The sequence below is a fragment of the Notolepis coatsorum genome (genome assembly GCF_963971535.1).
Source record: "Notolepis coatsorum genome assembly, chromosome: 3".
Lineage (NCBI taxonomy): Eukaryota > Metazoa > Chordata > Actinopteri > Aulopiformes > Paralepididae > Notolepis > Notolepis coatsorum.
This window is the reverse complement of record NC_140167.1, coordinates 92477214-92497161: the sequence shown is the minus strand read 5'-3', so window position 1 is coordinate 92497161 and position 19948 is coordinate 92477214. Positions and strand designations below refer to the sequence as shown.

The 19948-nt window shown below is 44.9% G+C and overlaps 1 protein-coding gene across 1 annotated transcript in view; it reads right to left on the bottom strand.

The window, feature by feature from the left end:
* Window positions 1-19948, bottom strand: part of selp (selectin P) — a 57878-nt gene that overhangs the window by 18760 nt on the left and 19170 nt on the right. The window contains exons 5-12 of the mRNA XM_084310195.1: window positions 17725-17916; window positions 16901-17089; window positions 15458-15643; window positions 14729-14914; window positions 10531-10716; window positions 10025-10213; window positions 8225-8413; window positions 6408-6596 (exon numbers count right to left, since the gene is read on the bottom strand). Coding sequence (XP_084166321.1) covers window positions 6408-6596; window positions 8225-8413; window positions 10025-10213; window positions 10531-10716; window positions 14729-14914; window positions 15458-15643; window positions 16901-17089; window positions 17725-17916 — 1506 coding nt within the window. The remainder of the gene's footprint in view (window positions 1-6407; window positions 6597-8224; window positions 8414-10024; window positions 10214-10530; window positions 10717-14728; window positions 14915-15457; window positions 15644-16900; window positions 17090-17724; window positions 17917-19948) is intronic.

The window sequence follows — 19948 nt, the reverse complement described above, 5'->3', positions numbered from 1 at the left end:
GTGCTGTTTACAGCTCCATGCTATTATTTTAATGGAAATTAGCAAAACAGTACCATGTCTTATATTGACTGCTACCTTATCATTTAATTGAACTATAATTAACACAACACAACGATTCATTGTCCCTGATGACATCACCAGTGGCCATATTCAAACTCATTTACTTGTTCATTTATGTGCAAAATTAATCAGCATTGCTTTTTGGTGAAGTGCCCCTTTAATAGAAGCTGAATTCATGCAACCCAAACAGAAATGATGACATAGGAAGACTTTACCTGAAGCTTTGAAGATGCAGTGGGAGGGTAACAGGCACCCCCAAAATTGGCCATTTTAGTTTTAGTTTTTGAGGACTGCATACCTTTTTTGCAAACCAGAATACTATACTTTATATTTATACCACATGCATGAGCCTGGTCTCTTTTGAAAGATGACATTCTGAAGTTTCTGATACAATAAGGAAAACTCACCTTTAGTGCTAATGAAATAGAGTAACATTGGTCTGAACTTGAGTTGTAGAAAAACTTGTTACTCAAGTTTTTCTGTACTAGTTAGTATTCCAGAAGTAGTATTTCCCCAGAATGGCTGTCATTGGCTACAACCCTGTCCAATCATTTTCGAGATTACCAAATGATTGACGGAACTAGAACCCCAAGAGTCTGGAGTGGTATTTGCACAATACTGTGTACTTTGCGCAAGCCTCAAATATCGGCATGTAACTCGAGAACCGCTGAACGGATTTTGTCACCTGAAAGGGCTATCGACAGGCAATAAATGGGGCTTTAATTCGATATATATATTGTATTACAAAATATGCACACCGAGCCACTAGTGGTCGCCAAAGTGCCGGTGGGTAAATCGTCCTCAAGAGGGCCTACATACAGCTGTATTCTTAGCGTGCTGTTGAAATCATCTTATATCTCTAAACCACTCAAAGAACGTTGAAACGACACTGGTCTAAGGACAGATGTTGGAAAAACTTTAATTTGAACCCCATTCTGGGTTGTTTTCTGGGCACCTTGGCCCAACGACCAATAGATGGCTAATGGACATCAAACTGTTTCCTGGGAGTGTACTAGGAAAGCTTAAGGGCCTAACCCTAACCCTAACCATATCCCTATTCAGCAGGAAGGATTGATATATCAAGTATAATTGAATAGGAAGATTAAGTGTAGTGTTCTATAACATTGCATCACTTGTTAAATGTCAGAACAGCTGGATGGATCTATGTTATCTTGATTGTGTGGGGCACAATAATGGACAATAGAATTCACATTCATATTCTGTCACCTCCATGTTCATTGTTATGCACAGGGTGTGGTTAGAGGGCATTGACGTTATGTAGTCACACGGGTTGACGTGATGACGTATTAGTTTGTATTAAGGAAGTAGGAAGTAAACATGACACGTTACGTGTATTGCATCTAAACAACCGTCTGGCAGTCTGTTTGTTCCGCACTCCTACATTGGTGACCCTGACGTTCGTTTTTGGACGCTTCCAAAGACTGGATTACATTTTCCCAGGGGCGGATTTAGGATTGTAGGAGATCCGGGGCTTAGCCCAGATGGGCCCCTTTTTTTTAATAATTTTTTTTCCTTTTTTTTTTTTTTTTTTTTTTTTGGCATGCAAGGGGTGGTTTGGAGGGTGTCCGGCATGACCCCCACCACGACAGATTTTCTTTGAATTTAATGAACCTGTACGTGCAATTTCCTGCAATATAGAGCCTTCAATCTTGACCAATAAAGCTGCTCTTTTCACTATAAAACTCAGTTAACCATAACGTAGTTATGGTTAGATTTATATATTGGGGGGGGATATATCATATTTTTCATATAATCAAAAAGTGGTGGAGCAAGATCATACCTTTGCTCCCCCAAGTTCAATAGTGGGAGAGCAGAGATGCTCCGAATGCTCTTATGGCCAGGCGTCTATGATTCACTGATACAAAGTAAAATAGTGCAGTGCAATAAAATAGTTAGTAAAATAGAATAAAATAATGCAATAGTGCATTGCAATAAAATAGTTATCATCGTATTTTTTCGGGAGGCCGGTAAGGAGTGCATTACAGTAGTCGAGTTGGCTTGAGATAAAGGCATGGATCTGGTTTTCAGCGTCCTTTTGATTTATAAATGGCCGTACTTTAGCTATGTTTCTAAGGTGGAAGAATTACGTTTTTGTCAACTTGTTGATTGTGATTTAAAGCTTAGGTCTGAGTCTACCATAACACCAAGACTTAACTCACTCAAATACAGTTAGCAGCTGGATAGACCACAGATGGAAATTAGCTTCTGCTAAATCTGGTGCAAACATATTTTCATGTAACAATGATGAATTGTAAAAAAAAAATAAAAAAAAAAAAAAAAAAAATAGATTCGGGGCTTTTCAGAATACATCCGGGGCTTGAGCCCAGGTAGCCACCCCCTAGCTCCGCCCCTGAGTAGCACATCTGCTCGGGAATCCTCCGGAGGATAGTAAGTACGACACACTGAAAGACGTACTGCTGGAAACTTTTGGTCAAACGGAGTCTGAGCGTGCACGTCAGCTACTGTCTTTGCCGGGCTTGGGCGATGCTAAGCCATCGGAGCTAATGGATCGAATGTTGGCTTTACTACCAGGCAACCACAAGCCCTGTTTTATCTTTAAGGAGCTATTTCTGCAGCAGCTACCATGGCAAGTGCGGTCGGCTTTGGCTAACTCTCCCATTATAGACTATCGGGCATTGACTATCAGGTGGCTAACAATATTGTGTACCAGGTGGATGACTCTCCGCCCCCTGCTGTTGCTGCTGCCCTGTCCAGAGCCCCCGCCCCGGCCCAGAGACAAAAGCCCACAGGTATGTGTTTCTACCATGCACAGTTTGGCTCTAAGGCTAGAAAATGCCTACCCCCATGTAACTACCCCCATGCCAAGGGGTCGGGAAACGAGAGGGCCAGCACCCGCTAGCTGCCATGAGTGTTGGCCATGAAGGCAGTTTATTATTTATTAGAGACACACTTTCTGGGCGGCGTTTTTTGTGCGACACTGGGGCCACTGTGAGCGTTTTACCCGCATCTGTTTTGGATATACAAGCCGGGGTACGGGGTTCACCACTAGAGGCGGCCAACGGCAGTCCCATACGGACCTATGGTGAACGGCATGTGACATTGTGTTTGGAGGGACAACATTTCTCATGGACGTTTGTTACCGCTGAGGTGTCTAACCCATTGTTAGGTGCAGATTTTTTGTGTGCCCATGGGCTGCTGGTGGACATTAAAAACCGGCGCTTGGTCAGCGCAGAGACTTTTAGCTCATTCCCATGTGAACTCAGTGGTTCTAGCTCCTCAAGGCTGTCCAGTACCCTTACTGCCTCTGAGTTCTCAAGTATGTTGGCGGAGTTCCCAGTTCTTACCATGCCAACTTTTTCAGCAGCTACAGCTAAGCACGGTGTGGAACATTATATACCGACTGCAGGCCCGCCAGTACATGCCCGTGCACGGCGCCTGGATCCAGGTAAACTGGCTATTGCTAAAGCGGAGTTTGAGGCGATGGAGTGCCTCGGCATAGTGCACCGGTCCAATAGCCCCTGGGCCTCGCCACTCCATATGGTGCCAAAGGCCGCCGGAGGTTGGCGCCCGTGTGGTGATTATCGCCGCCTGAATGATGCTACGACCCCTGACCGCTATCCTATACCACACATTCAGGACTTTTCATCTCGCCTTGCGGGGAAGGTCATATTTTCTAAAGTGGACCTGGTTCGTGGTTATCACCAGGTGCCGGTGCAGTCACAGGACATTTCCAAGACCGCGGTAATCACCCCTTTTGGGCTTTTTGAGTTCCTCCGCATGCCTTTTGGGCTCAAGATCGCTGCCCAAGCATTTCAGCGCCTCATGGACAGTGTGTTAAGGGACCTGCCTTTCCTGTTCATTTATTTAGATGACATCCTCATCGCCAGCTCCTCCAGGGCTGAACACATGGTTCACCTCCGCACACTTTTTGAGCGCCTGAGTCAGCATGGCTTGATTCTTAACCCAGCCAAGTGCCAGTTTGGACTGCGAATAATTGATTTCCTCGGGCACCGCATCACAAAGGATGGGGCAGTGCCTCTGCCATCGAAAGTGCAGGCTGTGAGCGAGTTTCCGCAGCCCTCCACCGTCCGGGCACTACAGGAATTTTTGGGTATGGTGAATTTTTATCATCGCTTTGTGCCTGGCGCAGCCCAGCTCATGCAGCCCCTCTACGAGGCACTCAAGGGCAAACCTGCTAAGCTCACTCTCACCTGGACGGAGGAGATGGAGGGAGCTTTTAAAAACACTAAGCAAGCCCTGGCTACAGCGGCCATGTTGGCGCACCCATTACCTGAGGCCAGATCGCTCTCACAACCGACGCATCGGATTATGCTGTTGGGGCAGTGTATGAGCAGCTAGTCGATGGTCACTGGCAACCCCTTGCCTTTTTTAGTCGGCAGCTCAGAGCCAGTGAGCGCAATTACAGCACTTTTGACCGGGAGCTCCTCAGCCTCTATCTGGCGGTACGGCATTTCCGTTTCCTGTTGGAGGGCCGACCATTCACAGCATTTGTCGATCACAAACCGTTGACCTTTGCTATGGCCAAGGTCTCAGAGCCATGGTCCGCTCGCCAGCAACGCCAGTTGTCCTCCATCTCGGAGTTTACAACAGACATCCAACATGTGGCCGGGAAGGACAACCCTGTCGCCGACTGCCTCTCTCGTGCTATCATCAGTACGGTCCACCTCGGGATTGATTATGCACAGATGGCAGCTGATCAGCTTTCCGACAAGGACGTCCAGGCATGTAGGACCACCGATACAGGTCTTCAGTTGGTGGACATCTCTTTTAATGACACTGGTTCTACGCTCCTGTGTGACATCTCACTTGGGCAGCCTTGCCCTGTTGTCCCTGCCGCTTGGAGGAGGCGTGTTTTCGACGCCCTTCACTGCCTTTCTCACCCGGGCAGGAAACCATCTCAGCTGTTGGTGGCAGCCAAGTTCGTCTGGCACGGTCTTAAAAAGGATGTTCGGGATTGGGCTAATTCTTGTCTAGAGTGTCAACGGGCCAAGGTACACCGCCACACCAAGGCCCCACTAACCCCTTTCAATGTGCCTGAAAGGCGGTTTGATCATGTGCACATAGACTTGGTTGGGCCACTGCCACCATCACACGGTTGCACCCACCTCCTTACCATGATTGACAGGACAACCCGTTGGCCAGAGGCCGTGCCACTATCTTCAACTACATCTGCCGACATTGCACAAGCATTCATCGGCACCTGGGTTGCCCGTTTTGGTGCTCCATCGGATATAACCTCCGACCGGGGGCCTCAGTTTACATCGGAGCTCTGGAATGCTGTGGCCCAGGGTCTCGGGGTAAAGCTGCACCGTACAACGGCTTATCACCCTCAAGCCAATGGACTGTGCGAGAGGTTTCATAGGTCAATGAAGGCCGCATTCAGGGCCAGTCTTTGGGACAATGGGTGGGTTGACAGACTTCCGTGGGTCATGCTGGGCCTCTGATCAGCCCCTAAGGAAGATCTTCAGTCCTCCTCAGCCGAACTGGTTTATGGGCAGCCATTGCGAGTCCCCGGGGATTTCATGCCCAACACCACAACGCCTTGGTCTGCTGGCCAGCAACGGTCTGTTTTCCTGGACAATGCCAAGGTATTTAGGCCGGTGCCTACGTCACAGCACATTGTGCCCCAGGCTTATATTCCACCTGATCTCCATACAGCAAAGTACGTCTTTGTCCGCCATGATGCCCATCGGTCGCCACTACGGCCACCATATGAGGGGCCTTTTCGTGTTCTGGAGACAGGGGACAAGTCATTTGTAGTCGAAATAGGAGGGAAACCGGACCACATTTCAGTGGACCGTCTGAAACCGGCTCATGTGGACCTGGACCGTCCGGTTCCTGTAGCTCAGCCGCCGTGGCGCGGCCGCCCTCCGGCCATCAAAACCTCAGACCGCCCTCCGGGGTCTACGGGTTCCACCATGACGCAGGGTTTCCCCCTGGCCGTTAAGTCCTCAGACCACCCTCTGGTGGTAACTGGTCCCGTCGCTACACAGACTCTGGACACCCGAAGCCGCTTCGGCAGGATTTTACGGGGTCCTCAACGGCTCATGCTGCCAGTTCTTGTGAATTCTGGGGGGGGCGCATGTGGGGGACAATAATGGACAATATAATTCGCATTCATATTCTGTCACCTCCATGTTCATTGTTATGCACAGGGTGTGGTTAGAGGGCATTGACGTTATGTAGTCACACGGGTTGACGTGATGACGTATTAGTTTGTATTAAGGAAGTAGGAAGTAAACATGACACGTTACGTGTATTGCATCTAAACAACCGTCTGGCAGTCTGTTTGTTCCGCACTCCTACAATTGAATGATAAATTAAAGCTAATCTCTGGTTCTCACCTTGGCAGGTAGGCACCTCTTGGTTCCAGTGACCTGAGGTGTTGCATTGCATGCTGGCTGCTCCTCTCAGCCAGAAGCCCTCACTGCAGCTGAAGTCACAGTGTGAGCTGTAGCTGAAAGGGGAGTAGGGATGGCTGCAGTTCATCCAGCCGTGCTGTGGTGAGGTGACCAATAGGGGGCAGGGACGTGCTGTGGGTTGCAATTGGACAAAATTCCACCATTATTTTCAGACTAAAACCAACTGTACTTTCTCAACCAAAGTATTAAGGAGGACCTTCTATGGACGTGCTATGGACCCAAACCTAGAACTGAAATCCAAATGAAGAGATGAGGATCTAGCTCCCAGGTTATTTTAAAGGGGCAGTTCACCAAAAAGAACATTGCTGATTTTTCTTGCGCATAATCTCACACATGTCCAAAAACTCTAAACAGTTTTGCACACATCCATTTAGTTTGACAGTTATCGAGAGAAGATTTGTTTGAATATGATCACCAGTGATGTCATCGGGGACATTGAATCCTTGTGCTATTTACAGCTCCATGCTATTATTTTAATGGAAATTAGCAAAACAGTACCATGTCTTATATTGACTGCTACCTTATCATTTAATTGAGCTATAATTAACACAACACAACGATTCATTGTCCCTGATGACATCACCAGTGGCCATATTCAAACTAATTTACTTGTTCATTTATGTGCAAAATTAATCAGCATTGCTTTTTGGTGAAGTGCCCCTTTAATAGAAGCTGAATTCATGCAACCCAAACAGAAATGATGACATAGGAAGACTTTACCTGAAGCTTTGAAGATGCAGTGGGAGGGTAACAGGCACCCCCAAAATTGGCCATTTTAGTTTTAGTTTTTGAGGACTGCATACCTTTTTTGCAAACCAGAATACTATACTTTATATTTATACCACATGCATGAGCCTGGTCTCTTTTGAAAGATGACATTCTGAAGTTTCTGATACAACAAGGAAAACTCACCTTTAGTGCTAATGAAATAGAGTAACATTGGTCTGAACTTGAGTTGTAGAAAAACTTGTTACTCAAGTTTTTCTGTACTAGTTAGTATTCCAGAAGTAGTATTTCCCCAGAATGGCTGTCATTGGCTACAACCCTGTCCAATCATTTTCGAGATTACCAAATGATTGACGGAACTAGAACCCCAAGAGTCGGGAGTGGTATTTGCACAATACTGTGTACTTTGCGCAAGCCTCAAATATCGGCATGTAACTCGAGAACCGCTGAACGGATTTTGTCACCTGAAAGGGCTATCGACAGGCAAGAAATGGGGCTTTAATTCGATATATATATTGTATTACAAAATATGCACACCGAGCCACTAGTGGTCGCCAAAGTGCCGGTGGGTAAATCGTCCTCAAGAGGGCCTACATACGGGCCCCCGCTTGCTAAGTAGCTGTATTCTTAGCTTGCTGTTGAAATCATCTTATATCTCTAAACCACTCAAAGAACGTTGAAACGACACTGGTCTAAGGACAGATGTTGGAAAAACTTTAATTTGAACCCCATTCTGGGTTGTTTTCTGGGCACCTTGGCCCAACGACCAATAGATGGCTAATGGACATCAAACTGTTTCCTGGGAGTGTACTAGGAAAGCCTAAGGGCCTAACCCTAACCCTAACCATATCCCTATTCAGCAGGAAGGATTGATATATCAAGTATAATTGAATAGGAAGATTAAGTGTAGTGTTCTATAACATTGCATCACTTGTTAAATGTCAGAACAGCTGGATGGATCTATGATGTTATCTTGATTGAATGATAAATTAAAGCTAATCTCTGGTTCTCACCTTGGCAGGTAGGCACCTCTTGGTTCCAGTGACCTGAGGTGTTGCATTGCATGCTGGCTGCTCCTCTCAGCCAGAAGCCCTCACTGCAGCTGAAGTCACAGTGTGAGCTGTAGCTGAAAGGGGAGTAGGGATGGCTGCAGTTCATCCAGCCGTGCTGTGGTGAGGTGACCAATAGGGGGCAGGGACGTGCTGTGGGTTGCGATTGGACAAAATTCCACCATTATTTTCAGACTAAAACCAACTGTATTTTCTCAACCAAAGTATTAAGGAGGACCTTCTATGGACGTGCTATGGACCCAAACCTAGAACTGAAATCCAAATGAAGAGATGAGGATCTAGCTCCCAGGTTATTTTAAAGGGGCAGTTCACCAAAAAGAACATTGCTGATTTATCTTGCGCATAATCTCACACATGTCCAAAAACTCCAAACAGTTTTGCACACATCCATTTAGTTTGACAGTTATCGAGAGAAGATTTGTTTGAATATGATCACCAGTGATGTCATCGGGGACATTGAATCCTTGTGCTATTTACAGCTCCATGCTATTATTTTAATGGAAATTAGCAAAACAGTACCATGTCTTATATTGACTGCTACCTTATCATTTAATTGAGCTATAATTAACACAACACAACGATTCATTGTCCCTGATGACATCACCAGTGGCCATATTCAAACTCATTTACTTGTTCATTTATGTGCAAAATTAATCAGCATTGCTTTTTGGTGAAGTGCCCCTTTAATAGAAGCTGAATTCATGCAACCCAAACAGAAATGATGACATAGGAAGACTTTACCTGAAGCTTTGAAGATGCAGTGGGAGGGTAACAGGCACCCCCAAAATTGGCCATTTTAGTTTTAGTTTTAGTTTTTGAGGACTGCATACCTTTTTTGCAAACCAGAATACTATACTTTATATTTATACCACATGCATGAGCCTGGTCTCTTTTGAAAGATGACATTCTGAGGTTTCTGATACAATAAGGAAAACTCACCTTTAATGAAATAGAGTAACATTGGTCTGAACTTGAGTTGTAGAAAAACTTGTTACTCAAGTTTTTCTGTACTAGTTAGTATTTCAGAAGTAGTATTTCCCCAGAATGGCTGTCATTGGCTACAACCCCGTCCAATCATTTTCGAGATTGCCAAATGATTGACGGAACTAGAACCCCAAGAGTCGGGAGTGGTATTTGCACAATACTGTGTACTTTGCGCAAGCCTCAAATATCGGCATGTAACTCGAGAACCGCTTTACGGATTTTGTCACCTGAAAGGGCTATCGACAGGCAACAAATGAGGCTTTAATTCTATATATATTGTATTACAAAATATGCACACCCGAGCCACTAGTGGTCGCCAAAGTGCCGGTGGGCAAATCGTCCTCAAGAGGGCCTATATACGGGCCCCCGCTTGCTAAGTAGCTGTATTCTTAGCTTGCTGTTGAAATCATCTTATATCTCTAAACCACTCAAAGAACGTTGAAACGACACTGGTCTAAGGACAGATGTTGGAAAAACTTTAATTTGAACCCCATTCTGGGTTGTTTTCTGGGCACCTTGGCCCAACGACCAATAGATGGCTAATGGACATGAAACTGTTTCCTGGGAGTGTACTAGGAAAGCCTAAGGGCCTAACCCTAACCCTAACCATATCCCTATTCAGCAGGAAGGATTGATATGTCAAGTATAATTGAATAGGAAGATTAAGTGTAGTGTTCTATAACATTGCATCACTTGTTGAGTTGTCAGAATAGCAGATCTTGAATGAATGATAGATTAAAGCTAATCTCTGGTTCTCACCTTGGCAGGTAGGCACCTCTTGGTTCCAGTGACCTGAGGTGTTGCATTGCATGCTGGCTGCTCCTCTCAGCCAGAAGCCCTCACTGCAGCTGAAGTCACAGTGTGAGCTGTAGCTGAAAGGGGAGTAGGGATGGCTGCAGTTCATCCAGCCGTGCTGTGGTGAGGTGACCAGTAGGGGGCAGGGACGTGCTGTGGGTTGCCATTCAACGAAAGATCATCATTTTCAGACTAAATCAGCCAAACCTTCTAAAAACAGTGTTAATAATAATAATAACAACAACAACAACAACAACAACAACAACAACAACAACAACAACAACAATAATAATAATAGTAATAATAATAGTAGTAGTAACAGTAGTAGTAGCAGTAATAATAATACTATTAATAATAATAATTGATTAATTAATTAATTAATTAATAAGAATGTATTATTATAATAATAATTATTATTATTATTATTATTATTATCAACTTGATCTGAACAGCAGCTTTTGTATTATTACCCAGGCAGTGTGGGACTTCCCTGCTCCATGCAGCCAGTGAGCTGCACTCTGTTTCAGCCGTCCCGTTCAGGTAGAAACCATCCTTACAGGTCGACACACACTCGGAACCAAAGCTGAAGGGACCATAGGGGTCAGAGCAGGATAGGGACCCGTGACGCGGAGGCATTAAATTATTGCACTTCATCGCTGGACAAGAAAGGCACAAGAAGAAAGGTCTTTAGTTTGGGAGAAAAAGAGAAAAAACATATTGCTCTGATTTTTACGACTACAAGCACAACTTTATATCTGACTCAAACTGTAAGTTTTCCTCTTTTGAGGTGTTCCTGATGCATCACTCTCCCCGTAACAGAAAGTGTGACGGTCTGATTCCTACCTCCACTGCATCCTTTGTAATGGCTGTCCTTTATCGCCCCCCAGGCCCTTACTCCCTCTTCCTAGATGAGTTTTCCACTTTCATCTCTGAGCTTGTTACGCGCTCAGATAACATATTAATTGTTGGTGATTTTAACATTCATTCCAACAAAACTCTAGATCCTTTAAACAAGGCTTTTAACGACATCATTGACTCTGTCGGTCTCATTCAAATCGTTCACCAACCCACTCACTGTGGTGGGAACACCCTGGACTCAGTCCTAGCCCGCAGTCTCACTGCCCTTTCAGACCACTACCTCATGAAATTTCAAATTAATTTGAGCGTCCTCGCCCAAATAGTGTAGAATCCTACATGAGCCGTCATATTATTGCTTCCACTGTCCCAACTCTTGTTAAATGCCGGCTACCAGACACCCTCTCTCCCTTCCTCTCTTACTCTGTCCCCCTTGATCTCTTCACAGATAAACTTAACGCCGCCCTTCATAGCACGCTCGACATTGTTGCTCCCCTTAAGCCTAAAATGAAATGTGCTCAGCAAAAACAAACTCCCTGGTTTACGGAGGAAACTCGCACCTTGAAAAAGGCATGTTGCAAACTTGAACATAAATGGCGTTCGACCAAACTCGAGAATCATGTTGGCATTCAGGGTCACGCAATGGCTTGGTTTAATGCGGTGTCCCACAAGGCTCTGTTCTGGGCCCTCTGCTATTTTCTATTTATATGCTACCCCTCAGCAATATCATAAGCAAATTTGGCATTAACTTAAATTTTTACGCTAATGACACCCAATTATACATACCTATTAAGCCAAACGATTCCTCCCAATTACAAAATCTTGAGGCTTGCCTGCTTGCCATTAAAAAGTGGATGTCGCAAAACGTTCTACTCCTTAACGCAGATAAAACTGAGATGTTAGTCATTGGCCCCCCAAACCACAGAGGCCTGTTTGAGGACATTTCCCTCAACTTTGATACTTGTCATGTATCTCAGAGCTCCACCACAAAAAACCTCTGAGTCATTTTTTATTCCTCCCTCTGATTTAAAGCACATAAAAAATGTCACCAAAATGTCCTTCTTCCATCTTCTTAATATCGCAAAAATTCGCCCTATTTTAACTCTGGCTGATGCTGAAACCCTAATTCATGCATTTGTCTCAACACGTCTAGACTATTGTAACACACTTTTTTCAGGCCTACCTAATTCAAGCGTAAAAAAATCTTCAACTCGTGCAAAATGCAGCTGCATGGATACCAACTAAAACTAGAAAATGTTATCATATCACACCAGTCTTGTCCTCCCTACACTGGTTTCCTATTCAAGCAAGATCTGACTTTAAAGTGCTACTACTCACTTACAACATTTTAAATGGGCTCGCACCGCTCTATCTATCCAATCTCATCTCACGATACTCGCCCGCTCATGCTCTGCGCTCACAAAATGCGGGCTTCTATCGATTGGGTTAAAAAGAAATCTGCCTGCCACAGAGCCTTTGTCTACCGCGCTCCCTACCTGTGGAATAAATTACCTGCCGTCGTCAGGGGCACCTGCTCTGTCGAAGCCTTTAAATCCTCGCTTAAGACCCATCTCTCTCTCGACTCCTTCAACCTACCCTGATCTCACCTGGGCGGGGACTGACCCTTAGCTTAATCTGTCTAGTTTAGTTAGGATGTCTGTTATCTGCTCCCATGTCTGCTTTTTTTTTTTTTTTTTTATGTCCCTGTCTCTCTGAGTGAATTTATCGATATAGACATTCCAGTGACCTTCTACCTCATACTGGACATGAGCACCACCAGTCCCATGGAACAGCTTATACCGCCCTTCTGTCTGACCTGCAGCTGAGCGTCGAACCATACCTGCTCTGCCTTGAGCTATTCTGAGTGGTTTCTCCTGCCCCCCGGGGCATATGGCCCTGAGCCATCGTCTTGTATCCCATCCTATATACATACGCTTGCAGTTTTTCTTAGTAATCAAATCAAATCAAATTTATTTGTAAGGCCCGACAACACATGTTAATGTCCCCATGGGCTGGACACGTCTTCTTTAAAGGGGAACTATCTTATAAATGGCCTTTTTGAGTGTTTAGCATTGTTTCCTAGCTATGTGAACTTATATTAATATGATCTATGTCTCAAAATTCTCATATTGGCGCATTCTTCCAATTCTCCTCTCACAATATTCACCCTCACTGAACTGAGTCGTTTGAAAATGTGCCTATATGTGATGTCATATAGTCACTGCTGCATGTTAATGTTGAGATAGACGACGATCCGCAGTGGTTTAGCAGCCCAGGCTCAAAACAGCTCGAAATCTTGAGGTAGAAAAATGCTGTTTTTGAGGACTTGATTAGAAATACAAAACAATGAATAAAAAAAAAATATATATTACAGAGGTGTTCCATAGACTCACAGGAATTGTGTAAAAGTGCCCAAATAGTGAAAGAAATAGTAAAATAGTTCCCCTTTAAACAAGTCAAGAAGAAACATCACAATAAGTCAAGAACAAAACAAAAACACCATAAAGTCCAATTTTTTTTTAAATAAATGTAACAATCCCAGACATACCCCACGCGAAGGTAAGGAAAAACTCACTAAAACCTAGCAATAGGAAAGAATGCACCACAGGCAATGTGGAGGAGAGAAACCTTCTTAGATGTCGGTGATAGTAGTGTTGCAGTAAAACAGGCAAACAGTTGGTAAGCATGCACTCATATGTGTGGTGAGACACAGATAAGTGCATGTGATAGCAACTGAACATTTTGAAAGATTAAAGATAGAGCTGATAGCGGATCTATTTGTTCTTAATTCTATTTATTACTTGATTTCGCGATTCTCTTATATACTCTGATTCTATTCACATATACTGTATGCTTACTACATGTATCTATTCTATTCACATATATGCTTACTACATGTATCTATTGCTATGTCCACCCATCACAAACACGCAAACTGTCTAACGCCTGTCCCCATCTCCCTGTCTCCCTGTGAGTGGATGTCTCGTGGTGATGACCGGAGTGGTGGACGTCCCGTGGTGATGACCGGAGTGGTGGACGTCCCGTGGTGATGACCGGAGTGGTGGACGTCCCGTGGTGATGACCGGAGTGGTGGACGTCCCGTGGTGATGACCGGAGTGGTGGACGTCCCGTGGTGATGACCGGAGTGGTGGACGTCCCGTGGTGATGACCGGAGTGGTGGACGTCCCGTGGTGATGACCGGAGTGGTGGACGTCCCGTGGTGATGACCGGAGTGGTGGACGTCCCGTGGTGATGACCGGAGTGGTGGATGTCCCGTGGTGATGGCCGGAGTGGTGGACGTCCCGTGGTGATGGCCGGGAGGATGCGATCCTCTCTACGTCGCCCCCCCCCCCATACCTCAAATGGATCCGTCATCAGCTCTATTCTATTTTCAATCTTTCAAAATGTTCTTATGTACCCCAGTTGCTATTGCATGTACATATTTGTGTTTTATTACACGTATATGTAAATACTTACCAACTTTTTTCGCCAGTTTTATAGCAACACTACTATCACCGACCTCTAAGAAGGGAGATCCCCCCCTTGAACGGCCCTTCTAAGGTTTCTCCCCTCCACATTGCCTGCTTTTTTCCTATTGCTAGGTTTTTAGTGAGTTTTTCCTTACCTTCGCGTGGGGTATGCCTGGGAGTGTTGCATTTATTTATTTAACATTTTATTTTGGATTTCATAGTGTTTTTTGTTTTGTTCTTGATTTATTGTGATGTTTCTTCCACACAGGGACTTGTCGGGCCTTACAAATACATTTGATTTGATATGAATCGGAGTCAATACTGTACTTTTCTGTGGTCATACCGTTGCAGGTAGGCAGACTGTGGCTCCAGTTTCCTTGACTGGTGCAATGGGTGGAGTTGCTGCCGGTCAGATGAAACCCCTCTTCACACTGCATCACACAAGCAGAGCCATAGGTAAAGTTCCCCAGAGGGTCCTGGCAATCCATGGAGGCATGGGGTGGAGCTTTTAGACCGCTGCACTGTACAACTGCAAAGAAAGAAAACAGCAATGATTTATCCCATTACAGATTCATTTAATTTCAAGACGTTTTGTATAGTCACCCCACCCCACCCCCAGACACATGTTTTATGTTCAGAGGGAGAGGCACGACACTTCCTGTGAATTAATTACCTGTGCACATGGGCCGAGAGGTGTGACACTTCCTGTGAATTAATTACCTGTGCACATGGGCCGAGAGGCGTGACACTTCCTGTGAATTACCTGTGCACATGGGCCGAGAGGCGTGACACTTCCTGTGAATTAATTACCTGTGCACATGGGCCGAGAGGCGCGACACTTCCTGTGAATTACCTGTGCACATGGGCCGAGAGGCGCGACACTTCCTGTGAATTAATTACCTGTGCACATGGGCCGAGAGGCGTGACACTTCCTGTGAATTACCTGTGCACATGGGCCGAGAGGCGTGACACTTCCTGTGAATTACCTGTGCACATGGGCCGAGAGGCGTGACACTTCCTGTGAATTACCTGTGCACATGGGCCGAGAGGCGTGACACTTCCTGTGAATTACCTGTGCACATGGGCCTGTGTGTGCTCCATTCCCCAGAGGCCAGACAGGCGAGGGTGCTACGTCCAGTCAAGGAGTAGCCTTCCTTACAAGCGAAGTCACAGGAGGAGCTGAAGGAGAAAGGCTCCAGGGGGTCCACACACGTCAGGTGGCCCATAGCAGGAGAGGAAACCTGGGGGCACTTTACCACTGCGGTGGCGGAACACAAACAAAATGTAAAACATTACATTTTACATGATGTCATTCAGCTGACGCTTTTATCCAAAGCGACTTACAAGTTCTGTACGACAAGTCAGCAGGAAGGGCACAACTCTATCAGCTGAGTAATAATGTTCATCAAACAGTGTTGAAAACTTGGGTGCTGCAGTGTTGAGTGCATAGTAGTAGAGACATATTAGTATAGTAGTAATATAGGCAAGGGAGATTACTTAGTGGAAGAGTGCAGGATAGTAGAAGACAGTAAGAAGGCATGTGAAAGACATTGCACCCGATAGTGGCCAACGTACCTCTGTGCAATTGATTTGTATGACTATGTGGCTATTTCTATCATTCCCTCTGAGCCAGCTTTTGTTTTCATGATATCAGTGTGATGCAGAATAATATGAATGATCATGTTGGCACGGCACACAGCCAGGGGAAATAAAAACTGTTTATCCACATTGAACAGCCGTCAACATACTGTTGACTTGCCAGAGTGTTATACAGAGTGTTATACAGAGTGTTCTACAAAGCAATAACAAGTGTGACCATCGGCTCGTCCCCTAGCTGTGTCTGAGCCGGATGCGACTCCAGCCAGATAAGGATTAGGAAAGTATGTCCATCACCATAGTAACAAAGTTCCACAAAACAGGAAGTTAAAGGGAAGAGAAGACAGTTGTAGATTAGTTGACAGGGTTGGGGTTAGATGGGGTTAAAACATCTACACAGGTTTCCACTGAAAACAAGGTTTAAGGTTCTCCATGCATATTACGATGAATTGAAAATGGGGACCCTGATGTAAACAAGACGAAAGTCTTTCTCTGGTCTGCATCCCCTTAACAATTGTATGTATTGAGCTGTACTGTACTGTACCCATTCTGCAATCTGTTAATAAAGTTTTCAATCAATCAATCAATCAATCAATCAATCAATCAATCAATCAATCAATCAATCAATCAATCAATGGTATATACATGCTCTGATCCATCTTTTCAAGTTTTCAGTTTTTTTCGGTTTTATTTGTCACATATAAGGCACATGTTACAGTGAAATGATTGGTTCTGTATGAGCCCCCTAAGGGCTAAAGAAAGTAAAAAGAATAAAGACCAAACACTATACAAAATATACAAAACTAAAGTCCAAAATGCAACAAAATGCAAAAATGCTAAAATCATCTGATGTCTCTAGTAACATCCCTAATGTTACATCTTTCCAAAGGACGCCATCAGGTGGCCTACCTGTACCTACCTGTACACGTGGGGACGCTGGCCGTCCATTGGCCAGTATGGTCACATTGACTCTCGTTCTCTCCAGTGAGCGTGTAGCCCTCCTCGCACCAGAACACGCAGGTAGAGTTGTAGCTGTGAGGAGCAATGGGGTGGCTGCAGCTCATCCCTCCTCCACTGGGGGCACTGCTCAGAGCTGGACACTGTTCGACTTAAAAAAATTTAAATAAAAAATGAATTTAAAATTTGAACAAAAAATTATTTAAAAAGAGAGAACTATATGTACTGTTGGACTGTATACAACTCCATGTACGAATAAATAAAAATTATGATGATGAAATCAATTGTATTTCTTTGTTGTTTTAAAGGGGTTATTATCATAGATATATATAGAACACTAGATAGCTTAAGGCGGAGTCACCAGCGTCACTGAACCGCCGCCATCTTGCTCCAGTTAGCCTTGAGTGAGAGTGAGTGGGCTGCACAGACAAAAATACTCATAACTCGCTGAAATATTGACGGATTTACAAACGGGTTGGTTTGCTATAAACATCAAAGATGTAGTTATGATACTGCATACTTATAAAAAAAAAATGTAAGATGTTTTTTTTTACAAACCGCTCATAGCCACGTTAATAATGCTTGTAATAAACCAAACCGTTTGTAAATCCGTCAATATTTCAGCGAGTTATGAGTATTTTTGTCTGTGCAGCTCACTCACTCTCACTCAAGGCTAACTGGAGCAAGATGGCGGCGGTTCAGTGACGTCGCTCTCCATTGGCCGGCAGCGCGGGCAAGCTATCTAGTGTTCTATATATATCTATGGTTATTATCCTGTGCCCGTACCTCTGCACAGAGGGGCAGGGTGGTCCCAGCGCCCCCCGGCAGTGCAGAGCAGTCTGGGTGCCCCCGCCACCTGGTATCCCGAGGCACAGCGGAACCAGCAGGACGAGTTGAAGAGGAAGGGTCCATAGGAGTGAACACAGCCCACAGAGCCATGCTCCGGCTCCACTATGTCTTCAGCTTCACAACTAATAGCTGACAAGACAAGAGAGAAAGCGAGAGAATCAACCACTTTTGTTGTCCTCAGCATTAAATCGCGGAGACAACCATAATAATAATAATAATACATATTTGTATAGCACCTTTCATACAACAAGAATTGCAGCTCAAAGTGCTTCACAGCGGTAGAAAAGACAGGCATAAAATGAGCACAACATTGGCAGATCAAGAGCAATGCATAAAGTGCAGACATGAAATAAGTATAAAACTGTACAACTGTACAAGCAAAACTGTACATTGGAATATTGACAAGACCATACTTGGTAATTTTGACTGTACATTGGAGGGGGTTGTGTTAGGTCATTTACAGGGGCCAGTTTCGAATTGCAGTCTCCCGTAGGTGTTTTTTGAGAGTGTTTTTGAAAGTGGGTAGTGATTCACATTCCGAAACACAGGGGTAACGAGCAGCACGACAGAATGACGGGGAAGTACAGGGTAATGATGCAACACGGAAGAGAGGGAGACGCACACCTAAATACACAACATAATTATAACGAGCGACAGCTGCGGGGGACCACAGACAGACTAGACACGACACTAGAACACGACAGGACTGAATAACAATACACACAGACACACTGGAGACATGACGCTAGGCTAGACAGGGGAACCCAGCAGATAACAGATACACAGGGAGCGACAACACGACAGAGAGCAGGTTAAATGATCACAGACAGGGCAAGACACGAAAGGGGTCAGCCCTGCTGGTCTCTGACAAGAACAAGTTACAGGTTGAAAAAGCCCTCAGCTCAGAACTAGGCAAAATCTGCATATGGCTCGCCGACAACAAACTATCATTACACATGGGCAAAACAGAGTCCATTCTCTTCGGTTCAAATAACAAACTCAGCAAGACCGACGGCTTCTCGGTTACAGTGGGTGACAATATTGTCACAAGGAAAGATGAAATTACATACCTGGGTTCCATCCTAGAGGCTAATCTTTCCTGTGACAAAATGGCATCCAATGTAATAAAAAAAAGTCAACCAACGAACGCGATTCTTGTACCGGATCTCCTCTCTGGTAAACAAGAATACCCTGAAGACTCTAGCAGGAGCACTCATTCAAGGGTACTACGACTATGCTTGCACCTCATGGTACCAAAGCACCTCAAAGGCACTAAAAAACAAATTACAAACATCTCAAAACAAGCTGACTACTGCTTGACCTTAAAACCCACCTCACCCCTGCACACTTTGACTACCTATAGGATGGCTTAGAGTAGACGACAGAGTACAGCAACTTGCAATGGGCCTGGTCTACAAGATACACTACGCGACCAAGGAAGGTACCCATGTACATGTTAAAATACTTCCCAAAGGTCAGTGAATACCACGATCACAACACCAGAGGGAGCGCCACAAATCATGTAAAACCCAGATTCGGCTCAAACAAGGGACTAAACACGTTTCGCAATTATGCCACATCAATGTGGAACGCCCTACCCACAGCTGTAAAGGAATGTGAATCACTACTGTAACTGAGGGGTACAATTCCCTGACTGTATTAATCAAGTACTGATATCATTGAATCACTACCGACTTGTACATTACTGGCCAACACCGTACAAAGGTATTCTAGATGACGACACTCGCACAATAACAGGTTTTCCACACAAAATACTCGGTTAGAATATTTATTACATAAAAGGGAGATATTAGATTACATCACTTTGGTCAATTGCGCTTATAAGGCAAATAGAATGTGCATAGGTAATCAATAGTAAATATTAAGGATGATCTCTATGGTGCTCTGGGAAAGGGGGGTACTACCGGTTGTAAGCCAGCAGAGGGGGCCAAAGCTCTATGCAAGTCAATGGTTCACGGGGGCAATATCACCCCTGGAGCAGTGGGGATAGGCAACCTGGTCCCAGGATGCGCGCCGTGTAGGTGAGAGCCGTGGAGTCTCTGCTCCGGCAGAGACGGGCTCGAGTGGAGGTCCTCACGGTAGATGTGTAGTTCCCACAGCAGCAGCGGGGCAGACGGTTCTGCTCCAGCCGCCACAGTCA